Source organism: Marmota marmota, unplaced genomic scaffold, assembly GCF_001458135.2.
Source record: "Marmota marmota marmota unplaced genomic scaffold, marMar, whole genome shotgun sequence".
NCBI classification, from domain to species: Eukaryota; Metazoa; Chordata; class Mammalia; order Rodentia; family Sciuridae; genus Marmota; species Marmota marmota.
In genome coordinates, this window is record NW_026000082.1 from 39130036 (window position 1) to 39148494 (window position 18459).

General features: G+C 55.9%; 1 protein-coding gene and 1 long non-coding RNA gene across 9 annotated transcripts in view; both read left to right on the top strand.

Moving 5' to 3' along the window:
* Ece1 (endothelin converting enzyme 1) overlaps positions 1-18459 on the top strand; it is a 96513-nt gene that overhangs the window by 64261 nt on the left and 13793 nt on the right. For all 8 annotated transcript variants that reach the window (XM_015485564.2, XM_048816132.1, XM_048816131.1 and 5 more), the window contains 7 exons: positions 3349-3470; positions 4497-4643; positions 5657-5722; positions 6651-6842; positions 12846-12988; positions 14432-14546; positions 18108-18218. In XM_015485564.2, the coding sequence (XP_015341050.1) occupies positions 3349-3470; positions 4497-4643; positions 5657-5722; positions 6651-6842; positions 12846-12988; positions 14432-14546; positions 18108-18218 (896 nt within the window). The remainder of the gene's footprint in view (positions 1-3348; positions 3471-4496; positions 4644-5656; positions 5723-6650; positions 6843-12845; positions 12989-14431; positions 14547-18107; positions 18219-18459) is intronic.
* Positions 6854-11837, top strand: LOC125620486. The gene is made up of 2 exons (XR_007352205.1): positions 6854-9105; positions 11238-11837. It is a non-coding gene; the product is annotated as an uncharacterized LOC125620486 (long non-coding RNA).

Genomic DNA, 18459 nt, shown 5'->3' on the forward strand with positions numbered 1-18459 from the left:
CTCTGGGGCCCCCCCCCCCGCCCCTGTGTGGGTGTGGCCCTGTGTGTACATCTCATCCTAACAGTTCCCACAGCGGCTCTTACTAGTACCACACCCAATTTATAGGTGAGAGGTTGGGTAACTTACTGGAGGTCGCACGAGTCAGTGGCTGAGGCCCAGGGCAGAGGTCCACTCGGGGGTCTGGTAGAGATGCCCAAGTGTCTGAACCTGAACTTCAGACCGATGCTCTTCACTTGCCACTGGTTCCCCGGGCTCCACATCCTGGTAAAGGCAGCTTCTTGCCCAGGCTGAGGAAGCCTGGCACGGTTCCTGACACTCTCACCCTCCTCTGCTGGCCCAGGCCCCCATCTTGGCCCACCTGCTCTACTGCAGTGGCCTCCACCTGGCCATCTTGCTTCAGCACTTGTCCCTGGAGCCCTTGAGTGAGGAAGGAGAGGAGGTGGGAGAATCCCGGGGCTCCAGGAAGCAGAGTGGGAAGAGGAACTTGAACTTCCACCAGGGCTTCTGCCCCAGCCAGAACTGGAAGCGGGGTCCAGGTGCGGTACCCCTGGAGGGGGAGTAGCACAGCACACACCTGCATTTCCTCTCCATGCAAATCCTGCGTGGCACCAGCCCCATCACCCTCCTCCCCTGATGTGACATCCTGCCTTGTTAAACACGGACACTGACTCCCTTCTTTGAGCACATGTTGCTGAAGGCCTACTTTGTGCCTGTTCAGGTTCTGGGGACACAGGGATGACTAAGACACAATGTGGGGCGAGGCGGCCCACGCAGCCCCACTCCCGCTCCACGTCAGCCTCCTCCTGCCCAAGCAGGGCTTCCTCTGGCCGCCTTCCCAGGCCTCTCCCACCATCCTCTCATGGCTTCCGGCACCTTCTCCTCATACTCCCCTGTGTGGAATCAAACACTCTTGTGACTTTAGTTGCCATCTGTTCACCACTGGGCTGCCAGCTTCCTCGGACGGGTCCGTGCATCTCCACACCCAGCCCGGCAGCCACCAAACGCCAAAAACACACAGCTGTGGGAAAGCCAGTGAGCAGGACCCCAGGTTGCTGGAGGAACTTTGAGCTTGGTTGGGGAGCCTCTCAACAAAGGAGAGAGGGAGGCCATGCTTGAAGGTGGTGTCCTTGACCTCCAGGTGCTAGGGAAGGAAGGGCCAGGCAGCCTCAAGCTGGAACTCAGAATGTGCTGTGATTAGCACAGCCAGGCTGTTCCTGGTGAGCCTTCCTGGGCCTCTTATCTGGGTGGCCTTGGGCTCTGGAGGAGGGAGACGCCAGGCCCTCTAGCTGTGCTCAGAGCACCTCCCCTAACAGTGGCCCTGGCATTCAGGGTCATGGCTGGAGCCAGATGTGGATGGTGAGGTGCAGCTTCTGGGCCTGGCAAATGATGACAGTTCTCCTGCTTGTCCTTCCAAGAGCCTAGCTGCTGGAAAGGGAAAAGCATTGCCACAGAGCTGAGGCCCCTGGAGTGAGGGACTCCCCTCTGCCGCCCCATGCTCTGCTTCCTGAGTCGGAGGTATGGCAGCAACCCTAGCTCGGCCCCCTTTCCCTCCCTTGTCCCCAGGAAGCCTCACACAGGTGTCTCCAGAGCCCAGCAGCAGCCCTTGGTCTCCAGGGCAGGGTTTGCCCCTCCCTGTTCAAGCCCCCAACCTCTGTCTCTGGCTCAGGGCCTTCTCCTGGCTCTGACCTGCCTTCAATCCAGCCCCCTGCGTGCCCATCCCCTTTCCGGGGCTACCTCCCAGACCTCAGCTAGACTGGGCTTGATGCCCTCTGACCAGTGATAACCAAGGTGCTATTTATGCCAGAATGGAGGGACGGGGAGCCTTCTGGGGTGAGGACTGGAGAAGCTGATTAAAGACTGGCCAGGAAGTGACTCGTGCCCTTGGCACCCGGCGAATGCCACACACTTTCCTTTTCTTCCAGCAGCAGGCCCTTCCTGCTTCCTTCCTTGGCCCCACGCTGTCCACTCCCTCCACCCAGTGTCCTTTGCCCTGTTTCTACCTGGAGACCGCCTTTGTTTCTCTTTGAGACCCAGCTCCAATAGAACCTCCTCTGGAGGCCCCCCACCCCCAGGCAGAGGCGGGTGCTTCTCTGTGTTCCAGAGTCTCTGCAGTGTTAAAGCACTTTTGTGTGCTGTGTTCCTTCCTTGGCACATCTATGTCCCCGCTAGACCGTAAGCTCTTTGGGGATAGAGAGCAGGTCTTAATTTTGTGCCCAGAGTGCTGAGAATGTTCTGGAAGGAGCATCATAGGAGAGGCTCTGGGTAAAAAAAATAGACTGAGAAAGGATGGAAGCAAGTGGGGTTTTAGCAGGGTCCCATGCCGAAGCCTCCTGGGGTTGAGGACATTGTTGTCTGGTCCCAGAGTACCCGCAGTACCTGGCACAGAGCAACCCTTTGCTCTGCGTCCCATGGATGGATGGGACGATAGAGGGGTGGGTCGATAGAGGCCCACGAGAAAGGTACCTGTGGAAGAGGTGGGTTTGGAGAGATCTTGGGAGAAAGCAAAGGAAGAGGTTTAAGGTCAGAGAGCAACTAATCTGAGACAAGGACAAGTGGCCAGCCCAGGGTGGGAGCAAGCTGGACAGATGGACGCAGGGGCCAGGAATCTGGCGTGGACTGGAGTGGAGCTCTGAGACAGACACGCAGGCCCAGAAGCCCCAGCACATAGTAGGTCCTGGGGACCTGAGTAGTCAAACTCACCAGGTACAGATGGGGACCTTCTGTGCTCTGCTCATACAGGAGGGTGGCCTTCAGCAGGCGGCTCTGGACCAGGGGCTAAGAAGAGGGAGGATGGGAAGGGAGTCTCTGGGTGGGTGGGTGGGTGGGCGTCTGAGAACCAAAGAGGATGAGGTGCTGCTGGCCTGGGCTGGGGAGGGACCGGGAAAACGGCCCTTGGAGTCGTCTGCAGGTCTGTTGACTGCGCCTGGCCCCCCGAGGAGGAAGCGGAAAGTCAATTCACAGTGAATGTGGCCTTTCAGGCTTCACTCAACCCCAGTGTTTCTCACAAGGAAGGTCAGCTGGGATCTGAAAGCCGAGACATGGCTCTGTCCCAGCACCAGGCAGGGGAGTTCCTGCCACGTGTTGGCTGGCAGGGATGCCGACTGTCCTGCTGGGTGGGCCCGGGCTGCCATGCCAGGGACAGGTCTTCAGGCCTGATCAGCAGATGGGCAGAGACAGGGCATGCCCTCCTGATCTGCACCCAGCTAGGATGGGGGCACTCATACCCGCTGGGGCTGGCTGCTCCCTGACGGCTTCACAGTGGGGAGCACCAAGGCTCCAAAAGAAACTTGCCTGGGGATCCCCAGCAGGTAAATGGGGGCTTATTCATGCTATCTCTTATCCTTCTAGAAAATTCCACAGCCAGCTCCAGTGAGGCAGAGAGGAAGGCCCAAGTATACTACCGCGCATGTATGAATGAAACCAGGATCGAGGAGCTCAGGGCCAAGCCCCTGATGGAGCTGATTGAGAAGGTGAGTCCCTGGGACACACTCTCGCCACCTCCTCCTGCCAGCCCCTCTGGCTGCAGCTCTCAGGCCCACTGGTGCTCAGCCACCCCACACCTCCAGCCTCCGCACCCAGCTGGAACACGCAGCCTGTCTGTCTGACACTGCGTGTGCATGCACGTCTGTGCGTGGGGGGACTGTCTGTTGTAATGTGTGGGGTTGTGTGTCAGCATCTGTTGAGGACATCTAAGTGTCTCAGTGCATCTGCGTGGGCCTTGGGGACGATATTCACTGGGAACCTCTTCCTCTGGATTGCCACTTCCTTTTCCTCAGGAGGTGGGTGTGAGTGTGTGGAGAGGTGTGTGTTGTTCCAGAGAAACCAACAGGGAGTCTGAGGCCAGCAACAGAGCCAGACCTGCTGGCTGGAGGCCTCGCCTTGCTCCTGAGCCCAGGAGGAATCTTCCCTCCGGGCCAGGCTGCCTGGCACAGATGGAGATGGCTGCGGCTTTTCTGGCCACCCCTTGCTTGCTCAGGGGCTTGCCATCCTATCTCAATTCGGGGAAGGTATTGCTGCAGGCATGGGGACTCTCCCAGTCCCTCCTCTCTGGCACAGGCCCCATGTGTCAGCGTGTGCCAATCCTGGAGGACCAAAGAGATTTTTTTTTAAGTCCCAGCTTGGAGAGAGACCAAGGTAGACCATAGCTTATCAGCCTTTTTCAAAATACGGAGCCTTATTTCCCATAGTCACAATTGGATTTATGTCTTAATAGTAATCATGTTTGTGTGATTGATTGTCCAACAAATGAACAGCACAAGGGGCAAAGTCTCTGGGATTCACAGCTCAGTTGTCAAGGATGAGTCTTTGTTCCCTCCGTGGGTCTCCAGGTCACAGGTCAGACTCCCCCAAGGACGACCATTCCTTTCATTTGTCCTGGACGCTCCCAGAGGTCAGATGACTGCTCCAGGGTCACAGGGCAAGTCAGCTGCAGAACCAGAATTTGCATACAGGGTCCTTACCACCTTCCCCTCCCTATCTGCTCTGCCTTCTCCCAGCTTGGAGGCTGGAATATCACAAGTCCCTGGGCCAAGGACAACTTCCAGGACACCCTGCAGGTGGTCACTGCCCACTACCGAACCTCACCCTTCTTCTCCGTCTACGTCAGTGCAGACTCTAAGAACTCCAACAGCAATGTGATCCAGGTGAGCAGGCCTGGGCCGGGGAAGGAAAGGGTGTGGCCTCCTGGGGTGGAGGGAGACCTGCCCTGGGCTGCAGCAGGCTTCTGGTTTCTAAGCCGGGGTTATTTCTGGCAGCCCCAAGCAGTGAGATTTTTACAGGCAAGAGACTATGAGAGGGCAGACTAGCCATCTTGGTGGGCAGCCCATCGTGGGCCACAGAAGTGACGAATGATATCAACTCCTGTGCACAGCTGTAGCCACCTCTTTGTCCCCTCCCTTAGCCTCTGGCTCTGTGGTGCTGCTTGGAATGCATTTGGTCCATCTCTCCCACCAGAGCCTGCCCAAGGCTGAGGATCAGCACACCCAGGAGAGCCCCCAGATTAGGGGTCATAAAGGCTTAGTTCTCAGCCCAACTGTGCCACTCACTCACTGTGTGACCTTAGCAAGCGGCTCAACCTCACTGAGCTACACTTTCCTTTTCACCCTAATGAACTATAATAGCAGCTACCCAAGGTGCATCAAGGTGTGGCCAGAAGGTTCCAATGGTAGCCATCAGGAATTGACCCTCCTCTGCCTGCCCCACTCTCAGGAAACCCTGTACTGACACTGTCCTCTTGAATCCTCATTCCGGCTTTGAAGGTTAGGTGTTATCTCCCTAACTTTCTGGGCAAGGAACCCGGGGATCAGAAAGGTTAAGTAACTTGGGTTAAGTCACCTGTGTTGGCTCCTCGCCACTTGGGAAGGGTTTAGAGAAGTAGAGAGCATTGCTGAGGCCAAGGGGTGTTTGAAGAGGAAGGAGGCTCTGTCCAGCCCTCAGAAGGGCCCAGGTCCCTGCAGCTGACCCCACAGGTGGGCAGGAACGTGTCTGTCTTATCACTGAGTGATCCCATCTGTGACTTCGGCTACCAGCTTGTGCTCCTGCTGGGACCTGAGATGGTCCTCAGTGCCTGGTGTGAGAAGTCCTGGGGCAGGCAGAGGCCGCAGGAGACACACAAGCCTGCAGCAGGGCCTTCCTCTCACTCTGCCTCCCTCTTTAGGTGGACCAGTCTGGCCTGGGCCTGCCCTCCAGAGATTACTACCTGAACAAGACTGAAAACGAGAAGGTGAGTGGGCCTTCGCGGTGGTTCTCCCACCGTGTCCCTCACAGCATACCTGGGCAGGTCTTAGAAGCTGGGGGAACACAGGGGTATCACTTTCCTGAAGGGAAGCAGGCAGCCCAGTCGGGGGAGGGATGCCCCCAGGCTCGCTAGTTCATATGCAGGCACTGTGGGCACAAAGGGCAGGGGTTAGGTGTCATTTGTCCCCATTGTAGAGAGGCGGCAGTAGCATCCCCCACCATTTGAGGATCTCAGACCTTTTATATACCTCACCTCTAACCCTCCCAGTCACCCCAAAGTCACTCAGCTTCTCTGAACATCATTTGTTTTATCTGTCAAATGGGTATTCGTTTTGTCTCTGAGAAATAAGTCTCAGAGACAGAAGTGACCTGTTCAAGGTCACACAGCCAGTAAGTGGGGAGATCCAGAGCCACAACCAGATCACCTCCAACTGCTCACAGCTCTCCCTTCCCCTGCCCGGCCCACCTGAGGCTCACTCACCTGTCCGTGGGGCTCGAGGTCGAGTAGGAGAGGGAGACATTACTTAACTGACCACCCAACTCGATGCCAACTGTATATATTGTGATCAGGGCAGAGGGAGCCGAGAAAGGACTTGATTCAGCTCTAGGGACGTGGTGGCAGAGGGTGGTTCAGAAAAGGTGCATTTCCAGAACAGGAAGATGGCCGAGGAAGAGCCCTGAAGGCAGGGCCAGAGCAGCAGGGGCCAGCCTCAGGGAACCTGTGTGTGTGCAGAGGCGGTGGGCTTTACCAGGAGCGCCACGGACACCAGTGAATACACACAGCGCCAGAATCCTCCCCAGAGCTGTTTTCCAGCATGTTTCCCGGGCCCCGTGCACAGGGCCGGCCTCACCTGGCCCCCTGAGTGGCAGGTGGCAGCCACTGACAGACAGTTTGGGGGTGCTGGGTCCCACAGGTGCTGACCGGATACCTGAACTACATGGTCCAGCTGGGGAAGCTGCTGGGCGGCGGGGATGAGGACGCCATCCGGCCCCAGATGCAGCAGATCCTGGACTTTGAGACGGCGCTGGCCAATATCACCATCCCCCAGGAGAAGCGTCGGGACGAGGAGCTCATTTACCACAAAGTGACGGCTGCCGAGCTGCAGGTACCCTGTGCGCCAGCTACTGCAGGAGCAGGGCCACTGGAGTCGGACGGGGTTCTTGGGGGGAGGGGTCATACCCACTTCATCATGACCTTAAAGCCACCCTTGGAAGGAGGTGTTTATGCCCAGGTTACAGATAAACTGGGGCTCAGACAAGTAAGATTACCTGCTGGTGGCCACAGAGTGCATAGTGACTCCAGAGCTAGGCTCCTGCCCTCACCGGGCTGCTTCGTGTGACAGCGTTTCCCTAGCAGCTCCATGGTTGTGACAGTAAGGCTCACGCGGACAGGGGCATTCCCAGTCATCCAGCACTGAGTAAAGGTGGGGTGTGGATTCCGACGCTGCTTCTCCCTTTGCTGAACAGGAGATGAAGAGACATGGTCAGGGCCCTGAGGCTCCTGAGGGCAGGGGTGCTGGCCCTGGGACTCAGGCTTGGCTCAGCTCTTGACCATGTCCCTAGGCAATATCCAGAGGCGTAACTGGGAGTCAGACCTGCCCTTTCTGTGAAACGGGTGTGACTCACCGGAGACCTGCTGTCCCCTCCGTAGGTCAGCCTTGCCGAGGCTGCCCCCTGGTGGCTGCTCAGGCCTCCAGGGCCTGGGGTGGACTTCCTACTGCTCCCTTCTTTCTGGCCCGTGTGCTGTTGCTGACCCGCTTGTCCTGGGCCCTGGTGGTCTCCGAGGAATGAGCAGAGTGGTCCCACGGATCTCCCTGTTCCTTGCCCTCAGGCAGGAGCGCCTGGTGGCCCTTGCTGTTCTGCTGGGGCGGACCCTGCGCCGGCGGTGGGTTCCACTGCCCGTCTTCTCCCTGCTTCTCTCCCATCCTTTCCTTCTTCCTTCGAGGAGGAAGTTTCTGCCCTTTTTTCCTTCTCAATCTGACAGATGTATCAGGAGCCACCTTGGGCCCTGCTTTCCTGTGCTTCTGGTCTAGTGGGGACACTGAGAAACAATCCCAGTCTCCCTGCCTAGTGCTGTGGGCGAGAGAAACAGGGCGCTGAGGCCCGGTGGGGAGGGGCTGGGGAAGCTGAGGGTACACCTGCCCCGCGGGGACCTTGGCCTGTGCAGGGCCTCGTGGGCTTCATTCCGGAAGTCGTGTTTCCATTGGGTTTCCTGGGTGAAGTGTGTGGCCCTCTGGCCCCAGGCACAGGACTACAGCCAGCCCTGCTCCACCCTGGCCTAGTGGGCAGCAGTTTGGGAGTGTTGAGTCGCAGGGCTGACCGGATACCTGCACTACATGGTCCAGCTGGGAGGCTGCTGGGCCCCGGGGGTGAGGGCGCCACCTGGCCCCCGATGCAGCAGATCCTGGACTTTGAGACACACTTTATCCTGAGGGCTGCGGGGGGTGGGGTCTCCCAGGCACAGGTGCAGCCCATGCAAAGACCTGGGCTGAGGCAAGAGAGCCCAGCCTCCTGGTGCCACAGCTGCCCCTCGGGTCCCCGGGGAGGTTGGTGGCAGGGTGAGTGGTTCGAGCGGGTTGTTATGGAGATCGGCAGCCTGAGTCGGGCACCATCTGGCACTGTTTTTCCGCTCTGAGGCCGGGAGGTGGAGGGAGATGCAGTTCGCCCCCCAGCTGCAGGGGGCCCGGCCTGAGCGCTCGCCTCACGGCTCTGACGTGGTGCTCAGAGAATGGACATCAATCTGGCGTGGCCAGCGGGTTCTGCCCCGGGCAGCCTCTCCCCATTGCTTCCACTCTCTTGTTTCATGGAAGAAAGGAAAGGTCATAACTTCAGCAGGGGCTGAAGACCACACAGTGCCTGCCAGGGTCCTGGAGTCAGAGGATCACACCTTGAGCCGTGTGGCCTTGGCAGGTGAGGAGCCCACCCTGAGCCTTGGTTTCCTTCCAGGTACAAAGGCCTTTGCTCATCTGCTCACACCTGTTCTGTGCGGGAACAGAGACAAATGAGACACGGCCCCTGCCTTCGCCAGGGACAGTGGCTCTTAACTCTTAAGTCATGGAGTCTTTTGAGAATAGCTCAAAAACTATGGACTGTCACCCAGGAGAAATGGGCATCTGTGCATGAAAAAAACACACAGGCTAACATTTAGAGAAGTCCTGGACGCCCCCGAAACCTGCCTGGCCTGCCCGCGGGTTATGAGGACATAACATGACGCAAAAGATGAGATTTTGTTTTGTAAACTGGCATGCGCGGTGGAAAAGTAACATCCCAGAAGTCATTATCAGTAGAGCTGTGCTTTTGTGATCGGTGATATTTCTCAGGTCCCCATCACTAAATTAACTTGAATCATTCCACCCTGGGACAGAGAGTGTGTTCTTCTCTGGTAGCTGGAGATTTGGTTTCTTCTCCTACTCAGAATGAATCGAGGAGAGAGACTCCAGGCTTACGTGTGGTTCAAGGCTAGACCTGCTGGAACAGAATGGTGTTCCAGGCTAGCCCCAAGTGGAGTGTGGATTCAGAGCCTGAGTCAGACCACTTTCTGCTGCTCTGGGGGTGGAAGGGGGGGCCTTCTCGTTCCTTTCTAGGACCTCCCATCCCGCAGGCTGTTTGGGCCTCAGCCCCATCCTCTGCCATTTCTCCTGTAAAAATGAAGCCCGAAAGCACCCTCATCTTTCCCACTCCTCAGGGAGTTGATTGGTGCCCAGAGGTCCTCCTAGGCTATGGGCGTGGGAAACAGCTCTTGGGCCTGCCTCAGAGGGATTTGAGTCAGGGCAGAGTGTCCTAGTCCACTAAAACTGCTGCATTAGCCACACCTATAATCCCAGTGGCTCAGGAGGCTGAGGCAGGAGGATAGTGAGTTCAAAGCCAGCCTCAGCAAAAAGCAAGGTGCTAAGCTACTCAGTGAGACCCTGTCTCTAAATAAAATATAAAAATGTGGCTCAGTAGTCGAGCACCCTGAGTTTAATTCCCCAGCACCAACCAACCAAACAAAAAAAAACTGCCACATCCATGGAGATGGATCTCGGCACCTGCGTCTCAGTTAGGAGTTCACTAAAGCAAGACACCGAAATGTGGACGTCCTGCTGTCAGCACAAGCCTCTTTATCTCCGAGTTGTGAGAATTGCCGTGTCAGGACTCTGCTCTCCCAGAACGAGCAGGTTTATGATGAGTAGTAGGGTTTTCCCCACCTGATGCCTCACCCTGCACCAGGGATCCGCCACCTCAGTTCATGAAGCTCTCGTGAGCCCTGTAACTGGTGACATTCAGTAAACTAACCCACTTTCCCAGGGTCTTTGCCGCCAGGCCATGCAGTCAGGTGACCCTGATTGTGGGACCCAATTTGAAGGTCTCATCACACACCTCTGAATTCTGTGGCCACAGAATTGTAGAGATTGGCCTGAGGGTCTCCTGCCAGGGAGAGAAGGGAGTCCAGGCCACAGGGGAGGCCAGGCTGAGAGGCCTATGGCAGTCAGCTCTGAGCTGGTTCCTGCTGGGGACTCTGATCTAGGCCTCCTCACGCCCAACTCATGTCACCCAGCTCATGTCGCAGCTGGGCGACAGGGCTGTGCTGGCGCTTGCTGGCTCTTCCCAGCCCTGTGGGGGTTTGCCATCCGTGTTGGTGGGAACATTCACCCAGGGATGACGCCAATCAGCCCCCTACTGAGAACTGGTCGATGACTTGTACTCCTTTGGGAGCTGCCCCCTCCCCATCCCCAGCCTCATTTGTCCTTTGAGATCTTTGTTCCCCAATAGATAAGATGTCCACTTAAACCCAGGAGCAGGGGCTGGGGTTGTGGCTCAGTGGTAGAGCATTTGCCTTGCATGTGTGAAGCACTGGGTTCAAGTCTCAGCACCAAATATAAATAGATGAAGGTATTACGTCCATCTACAACCAAAAAAAATAAAAATAAATAAATCTTGTCATGTATGTAAGAAATAATAAAAAATAAAAATAATAAATAAATAAATAAATAAACCCAGGAACAATGGCCTTGGGGTGGAGCCCAGTGGTAAAGCCTGTGCTTACCTGCTCAAGGCCCTGAGTTCAATCCCCAGCACCCCGTCAAATACACCCAGAGACGAGTGCCCTGAGTTTTATTTAACCCCCACAGTAAACCATATAACCTCAGGAAAGTCACCTTCCCTGATCAGCAAACTCAGCCTCTGTGAAGTAGGGGTCTTGTGATTGCCTGTCCCAGCAGGCGGGGTGGATCTTAGGTGGCTTTATGGGTACGGTTTTCCTGTATGAAGGGAATGCATTTCTCACTTCCCGTATTTGTCTTACATTTCACCCTTTCAAGAGAATAGAGAATGGGGTTTGAAATCTGCCAGGCCCAGGGCCACTTTTGGAAGGTCTTAAGCGATGATCGTAATTTCTGGGATTGCTAGCTAAGTCAGGTGCCCATCCAAGTGACTGACATGTAGAGGCGTCTTTGCTAAAAGACGAGATATGCAGCCCAAAGCCTCGTGTTCTGTAAAACTGCACACTAAAAATAACTGAGCGTGTGGGGAATACAGGGCCAGAGCAGACACATTGTGCAGCTCTGCTTGAGGAGGTGACACCAAGGGACACACGCCAGCATTGAAGCCCGAATGCGATGTGTTCGCACTTAAACTGGGCCACTCGGGCCCGTGTCAGACTCACAGAGACAGGTGGGGGTAAGTGGAGGCTGGCCTTGAATTTGAGATCCTCCTGCCTCAGCCTCCTGGGTTCCTGGGATTACAAATGTGCAGCATGTTTTACCACAGTTTATTTTTAAAATGTTGTAGGACTTTATAACAAAAATCTGCAACCTCAAGAGGGATAGCTCGCATGGCTGGACGCTGCTGCTGCAGGAGATGCTGGCCGTGATGTGGAGGTGTTGGGGGAGACACCTCTGAGCAGGGCACCTTGGGGTGCCAAAGGGAAAGTGAGATCTGTTGGGAGCTGACAGTTATGAAAAGCCACGTGTCTCTCTTTGGAAAGCCCTGGGTACAGGTTCTCATTTTAGGTCCTTAAAACAGAGCTGCTGGGGCTGAGGTTGTGGTTCAGTGGTGGAGCGCTCTCCTAACGCTGGTGAGGCACTGGGTTCAATCCTCAGCACCACATAAAGATAAATAAATAAAAACAAAGGCATCGTGTCCACCTAAAAAAATACTTAAAAAAAAAAAAAAAAAAACAGAGCCGCCGCTGAGCATGATGGTGCATGCCTATAATCCCAGAGGCTTAGGAAGCTGAGGCAGGAGGATTAAGAGTTCAAGGCCAGCCTCAGCAACTTAGTGAGGCCCCAAGCAACTTAGCTGCCTCAAAATAAAAAGGGCTGGGGGTGTGGCTCAGTGGTAAAGTGGCCCTGAGTTCAGACCCCAATAACTCCCCAAAACAAACAAGCACAAAGAGCCGCGGGCCTGGTGTGTGCAGGGCTGAGCTGCGGGCTTCTCCCTTCTTGCTGCAGTCATCACCGACTTTGCTGTCCCAGCTCCCCCCTCGGCAGCCTCACCTGTGGACCACAGTTTACCCCGCAACGCTGGCCTTCCTGAATGTTGGATCCTCTGCAGCAGACTGCTGCTGCCGACACCCTTGTTGAGTGGGATAGCACTGGCTTCTGTGCGTGACCCTCCCAGTTACCAGATACACGGGACTCATTGTCATGATGATCCCTGTTTTTCATATGAGGTGCTGAGGCACAGATGGGCACATTAACTTATTAAAGGTTGCACAGCTTATAAGCAAGGGAGCTAGACCCAGAGCCCAGTCCAGACTCCTGATTCTTACCTGTTAGGGGTCTGAGACTCCATGTCTTCCCCTGTAAACGGGGATAATTGTTGCCACTGCTTGGTCAGTTGGGCAGTGGCACATGCCGCATGGGAAGGGCATGGTGACGGTGGTGGCTGCTGTGCCTGCTGCTGCTGCAGCCTCTCATCCCACCCTGGTTCCGCTTCAGATGAGGTTTGCCTCTGGCTCCTGGGGACGCTGTCCACAGCAGCGCTCACCAGGCAGCCAGCCTCTGCCTGGAGCTCCATCAGCACCGTGGTCACAGGGCAGAGGCACAATGACGCCTTCCGAGGGACACCCGAAGACGGAGCTGAGGAGAAGCCACCCTCCAGCCTCACGCTGTCCCCTTCCCTTGCAGACCTTGGCACCGGCCATCAACTGGCTGCCCTTCCTCAACGCCATCTTCCACCCCGTGGAGATCAACGCGTCCGAGCCCATCGTGGTCTATGACAAGGACTACCTGGAGCAGGTCTCCGCCCTCATCAACACCACGGACAGATGGTGAGGCCGGCAGCCCTGCTGGGCAGGAGGGGCAGGACGGGCAGGAGGCGGCAGGGCGGCTGGACGCAGGGCGCTGCACCCTGGTGGGCTTCCCCGAGAGGCAGCAGAGGGTGCTGGTCCCCTGGGCAGCTTCAAATCCTGCTGCCCTCAGCCAGCTGTGTAGCTGTGGGCATGTCCCTTGTCCTTTGTTGGGGTCATACTGTCACCCATAAGATGGGGATGCAGATAGCACCTACCAAGCAGGGGATTCGTGAGAGTCACACGAAATGATTCATGTTTTAACACCATGCCTGGCATGGAACGGGACTCTGCCAATACCACCCATAATTTTTGGTTAATACTTACGGGGTTTTAATATTTTATTTTATTTTTTTATTTCAAAGGCTTATAGAAATGTTGAAAAATACAGAAAAATAGGAAAAATGTAAAATTATTCAAAATACTACTCTTGGTCATTTTGGGGGGTATTTGTGTGTGTGCATATCAGGGAGAGAAGGTGTGAGGGAAGGGAGGTTTACAAACCATAGCTCTTCTTTCTCCTTAATGTGACTAGATGGATAATCTACTTTTCCCTTGACTTTTCATTTTTATTTTAGTAGTAGTAGTACTGAGGATTGAACCCAGGGACACTTAACCACCAAGCCATATCCCCAAACTTTTTGTATTTTATTTAGAGACAGGGTCTCACTGAGTTGCTTAGGGCCTTGCTGTTGCTGAGGCTGGCTTTGAACTCACTGTCCTCCTGCCTTAGCCTCCCGAGCCACTGGGATTACAGGCATGCGCCACCGCACCAAGCCTTGCCTTGACTTTCATTATGAGTATTTTTCCCATGCCATCCCAAACCCTCTGTGAGGATCATTTTTATAGTTGCATAGTATTCCATCAACTGTACATGCAATATTTCCCACACCCTCCCCCGGAGTCAGACTTTTAGGGTGATTCCGGTTGAGGCTAGATGTTCAATATAGTGAACATCTTTGTACTAAGGTAACATCTTTGCAAACATGACTCAGCCATAGATAGGTTCCCTCTGCCCTGTGGGTGGGACATGGGAACTGTCATTCATGAAACCTGGCTGGCCAGAGCTTCCTTTCCTGCCCCTGCTGCTCTAAGGCCTCTACTTCCTGTCTGGCCTTCAGCAGGGAATGGCAGCCTCCTCCCCACTGTAGCATACACCACCAGGGCGAGTCTCTAGGCAGCGGCTTCACAGCTTCAGACACAAAGCAGCTAAGCAGCAGCATGTATTGAGCACTGCTGGTATGCAAGTGATTGCACTGGACACTGGGGGGGTTCTAGGCGGAGCGCCAGGCGTTCCTCGGAGAGTTACATTCCATGTGCTTGGAAGGCAGCCGCCAGCCGAGCCCCAGGTAAGCTAGGAAGGAGGCTGGGCTGAGGCTGTTCGGGAGCCCCGGGCATTTCGAGCCAGCGGTCCTCTCGCCCCAGCCTGCTGAACAACTACATGATCTGGAACCTGGTGCGGAAAACGAGCTCCTTCCTCGACCAGCGCTTTCAGGACGCCGACGAGAAGTTCATGGAAGTCATGTACGGGACCAAGAAGGTGAGCTGTGACAGTGATTCCCGGGTTCATGCTGAGCACCTACTGTGTGCTCTGCCCTGGGCTAGGGGCTGGAAAGACCACTGTACCCTCAGGGCTGTGGCACTTAGGAGGGTTGAGTTTAGGAGGAGAATGAAGAGGCCACTGAAGGGTCCATCTGGGGTCATGGGAACTCTGATGGGGACTTAGGTGGGCAGAGGCTTCTGGAAGGAGGTGGTTATGCCAAGCACAAAGAGGAGTCTTAGCAACTCAGCTAGTTTGCAGAGAAGGTAGTTTCTGTTCTGTCCCTCCAGCTGCTTCCCTGTGGAGATGTCAGCGCTCTCCTATGTAACTGTGACTCTATAGGTGGGGACTTCTTCCGCAGAAGCATCAAACACTTAGAACAGCACCTGCTCACGAGGGTTCCCTGATTCTTATCCTCCCTGTTTGTGGTCAGGGGAACCCCAGTCCAGATCCAGGCCTCGGGTTCTCTCAGGGAACAGGAGTCCCAAGCACCAGACTAGTAGGCTCCACCCATCTTAAGCGCCCCCAAACCTCTGCGGGTCCTTCTGTAGGAGGCCCCAGGCCTCCCTCCCTCCCGCTGGGGAAGCTTGCCTTCCGTAGGAATTCTGATCCCAAGAATGAGGCAGTCACCTCTCATTTATGCATCCAACAAATGGTTACTCGTGAACTTGTCACCGTGGGCCAGGCCCCGAGCCCAGTGTGGGAATACCAAGATGGGTGGGGTGGCTCTGTGCCCAGGAGCCCTGCCTGCCTGGGCGGTGCCAGGGCTGACCTGCCCTCATGTACCAAAGGCCCAGAGAATGGCTGGGAGTGCCCCGGCTGCAGAGCAGGGGAGGCTGGGCAGAGATTTGAATGGGAGGTTCTGCTTCTTACCACACAGCCTTGGGCGGGTCTCTTAAATGGGGCAGGGACTCGGTCTTCCCGTCTGTGAAAAGGGTGACTGACCCCTGGGCTCCTTTTCCTCGGGCTGTAAAGCTGGTTCCAAAGGCTGAAGCTTCTGCTGGCCGCCTGTCCTCGTGCTACCTGCCTACAATCCGCAGTTCTTGGTGGGGAGGAGGGACCCCTCTCCGCTCCCTGCTGGTGCTCCTCGGGTTACAGTGAAGAGGCTACAAGTCGCACAGCCTCCTCAGGGGCCTATTGGCCCCTCCTTTTCTGCCTGGAGGTGGCCCCCACGTCACATGAATGCTGCCTGACCCTTTCTTCTTTCAAAGAGTTTTCTCCTCATTCCAAAACCTTTGTCGTAGGCAGTCAGAGTGGCCTTTTTGCGGGAAGTCACTGGAGCCAGACTTTCTGGGCTCAAGCCCACCGCAGCCACTCACTCCCTGAGTGCTCCCTTTGGGCTAGTGACTTAACCTCTCTGTGCCTCGTTTCTCTCCCTTAGTCTCCCTGGGAGCATTCTAGGCGTGGGACCTGCACCCCCTGGGCACTCAGGCGCTCGGTGCTGTCACGGCTGTTGACACCATTACTGCACCTCTGTCTCCTGCTGGATGTTCTGGGCATTTCCACAGAGTCCTCAAGGGCAGGCCCGCGGTTGATTCAGCTCCAAATTCCTGAGACCTGGCACAGTCCCCAAGCAGGGGAGTCACTCAGGGGACAAATGGGTGTTTGTAAAGTGAATGGGCTTCTCCAGAGACGCCGGGCAGAAGATGAGTAAGAATCTGCCCGTGATCCAGCCGTCAGAGCCTCTGCCCAGCCTCAAAGTTGGAGGCTCCCTAGCTGTGTCCACTGTGTGCTCGGCCTCAGCATATCCAGGCCAAGTCTGTGTCCAGCTGTGGGCTGCCCAATGGCTGGCAGGGCGGCGGGCAGGAGGGAGAGGGGAGCAGAAAGCAGCCATTGAAACAGACACAGGTTGGGACAGCTAAGCAGAATCCGGGGGCTACACTTAGACTAGAACGGCCTTCCCTTCCTTCTTGACTAGAAGAAAAAATTTTTAATAAGTCATAATTTACATACAGTAGAGTATTCAATATACCTGGCCATGGTGGCACACTCCGGTAATTCCAGTGAGACTCTGTCTCAAAATAAAAATTTGAAACGTAGACCAGTTTAGTGTGGTGCTAGGGTGGCCCTGGGTTCCATCCGTAGCACCCCATTAAGAAAAAAAGAAAGAAAGCCCTCCTAGCATGTGTGAAGCCCTGGGTTCAACCCCCAGCACTTAAAAAAACAACATGCACGCACATATGCATAGAGTGTGGGTGAAGGATACAGTTGGTTGATTTCTGACAATGAAGTCGTGCGTGTGACCACCAGCCCGGTCAGGACAGAGAAGGTTTCCATGACCCAGTTACCCGACATGCCCTCGGGCCCCTTCCTGCGTCTCCCCGAGGTGCTGCAGATGGGCAGCCGAGTCCTACGCTGCCTGCCTGGCCGCCTAGCTCAGTGAGTCTGTGGAATTCGTCATGTTGTGGCATCTCTGAGTAGCTGGTTCCTCCGTGCTGCCAAGTGGTATGTCGCTGTAGAAAAACACCACATTTTGTTTATCCATCTGTCTGCCGATGGGCACTTGGGTTGTTCGCAGTAGGGCTGGTGTGAAGCAGGCTGCCCCGAGCTGGTTGTCACGCCTGTTCCTCAGGGTTAAGAGGACCCTGCAGCCGGACCAGTTTCCATAAGCAGGGTCATCACACCTGGTCATTCACACTGTCCATGGAGGGATGGCCGGGCAGGGGGCCAGTGGGCTGAAACCCTCCCGGTGCTCTTTATCAGCCCATGCTCTGCGGAGCTGCAGCCCAAGGACCATTTCTGGTTCATACTGAGGTGTCCTGTGGGCTTGCACTGCTTGTGGGTGAGACTGAGGAAGAACCAACTTAAGCCCTGCGCAGTGACACACCTGTGATCCAAGCTGCTCGGGAGGCTGAGGCAGGAGGATTGCAAATTCAAGGCCAGTCTGGGCAATGAGCGTTGTGAGACCCTGTCTCAAAATAAAATATAAGGAAAGAGCTGGGGTTGGGGTGGGCGTGCGGCTCAGTGGTGAGGCACTGCCTGGCATCCTTAGCACATTAAAAAAAAGCCGACATTGAAGTTTTGTGATGTCACTGTGGCCTTCTCTCTCTAGGAGGCTGTAAATGGGGCTGGGCCCCTGGCCTTCTGGGCAGGTTCCCGTTGCTCGGGTGGACTGGCAGCTTCCCCAGGTTCTGCGCCTCCAAGATTCCTTGTGTCCTCCAGGAGGCAGGACCAGGTGGAGTTGGCGGGAGCCCCGGATGGAGGGCCAGGCATGTCAGAGTTCCCAGCCCTGTGGCACCCCTACCCACTGTCACCTGCTGGACCAGTGACTGCCCTTACTGAATTTCTGCTTCCTGTCTGTGCAGTGGCCCATCCCTGCCCGCTGGGGGGTGCTCAGTGGCAGACCTTTGTGAAGTGCCAAGCACAGAGACTGGCACTCAGGAGACAGTAGGTGGTGGCCAAGAGGGGTGTCTGTGGCCCAAAGTAACTTCTGTGGTCAGAAGAGGTCTGTCTCCCTGGAGTTCTGGGGGGAAGCACAGGCCCCCGATGGCGCCACCCCCCAGGCAGGCCTTGGGAGAAGGAGGACTGGGCCCAGTGACCCTCTGCACTCGTGTTTTCCAGACTTGCCTTCCTCGCTGGAAGTTTTGCGTGAGTGACACGGAAAACAACCTGGGCTTTGCCCTGGGCCCCATGTTTGTCAAAGCGACCTTCGCCGAGGACAGCAAGAACATAGTAAGTACCTCTCCTGTGGACAGAGTGGGCATCGCATCTGCTGCCCCTGCCCCCAGCCTGACAGCCCACACTCTGCTCTGCCCTGGGCCTTTCCTGCTCCAGGCCACAGGATCCTGGGTCCTAACTCAGAGGCCGTCTTCTCAGGCTGCAGGGTGTGAGTTACTAAATGACTTCCGTTGTTGAGGGCCAGGCCAGTTTGTGTTATTTAATTTGATCTTCCCAGAGACCCCACGAGGCTACC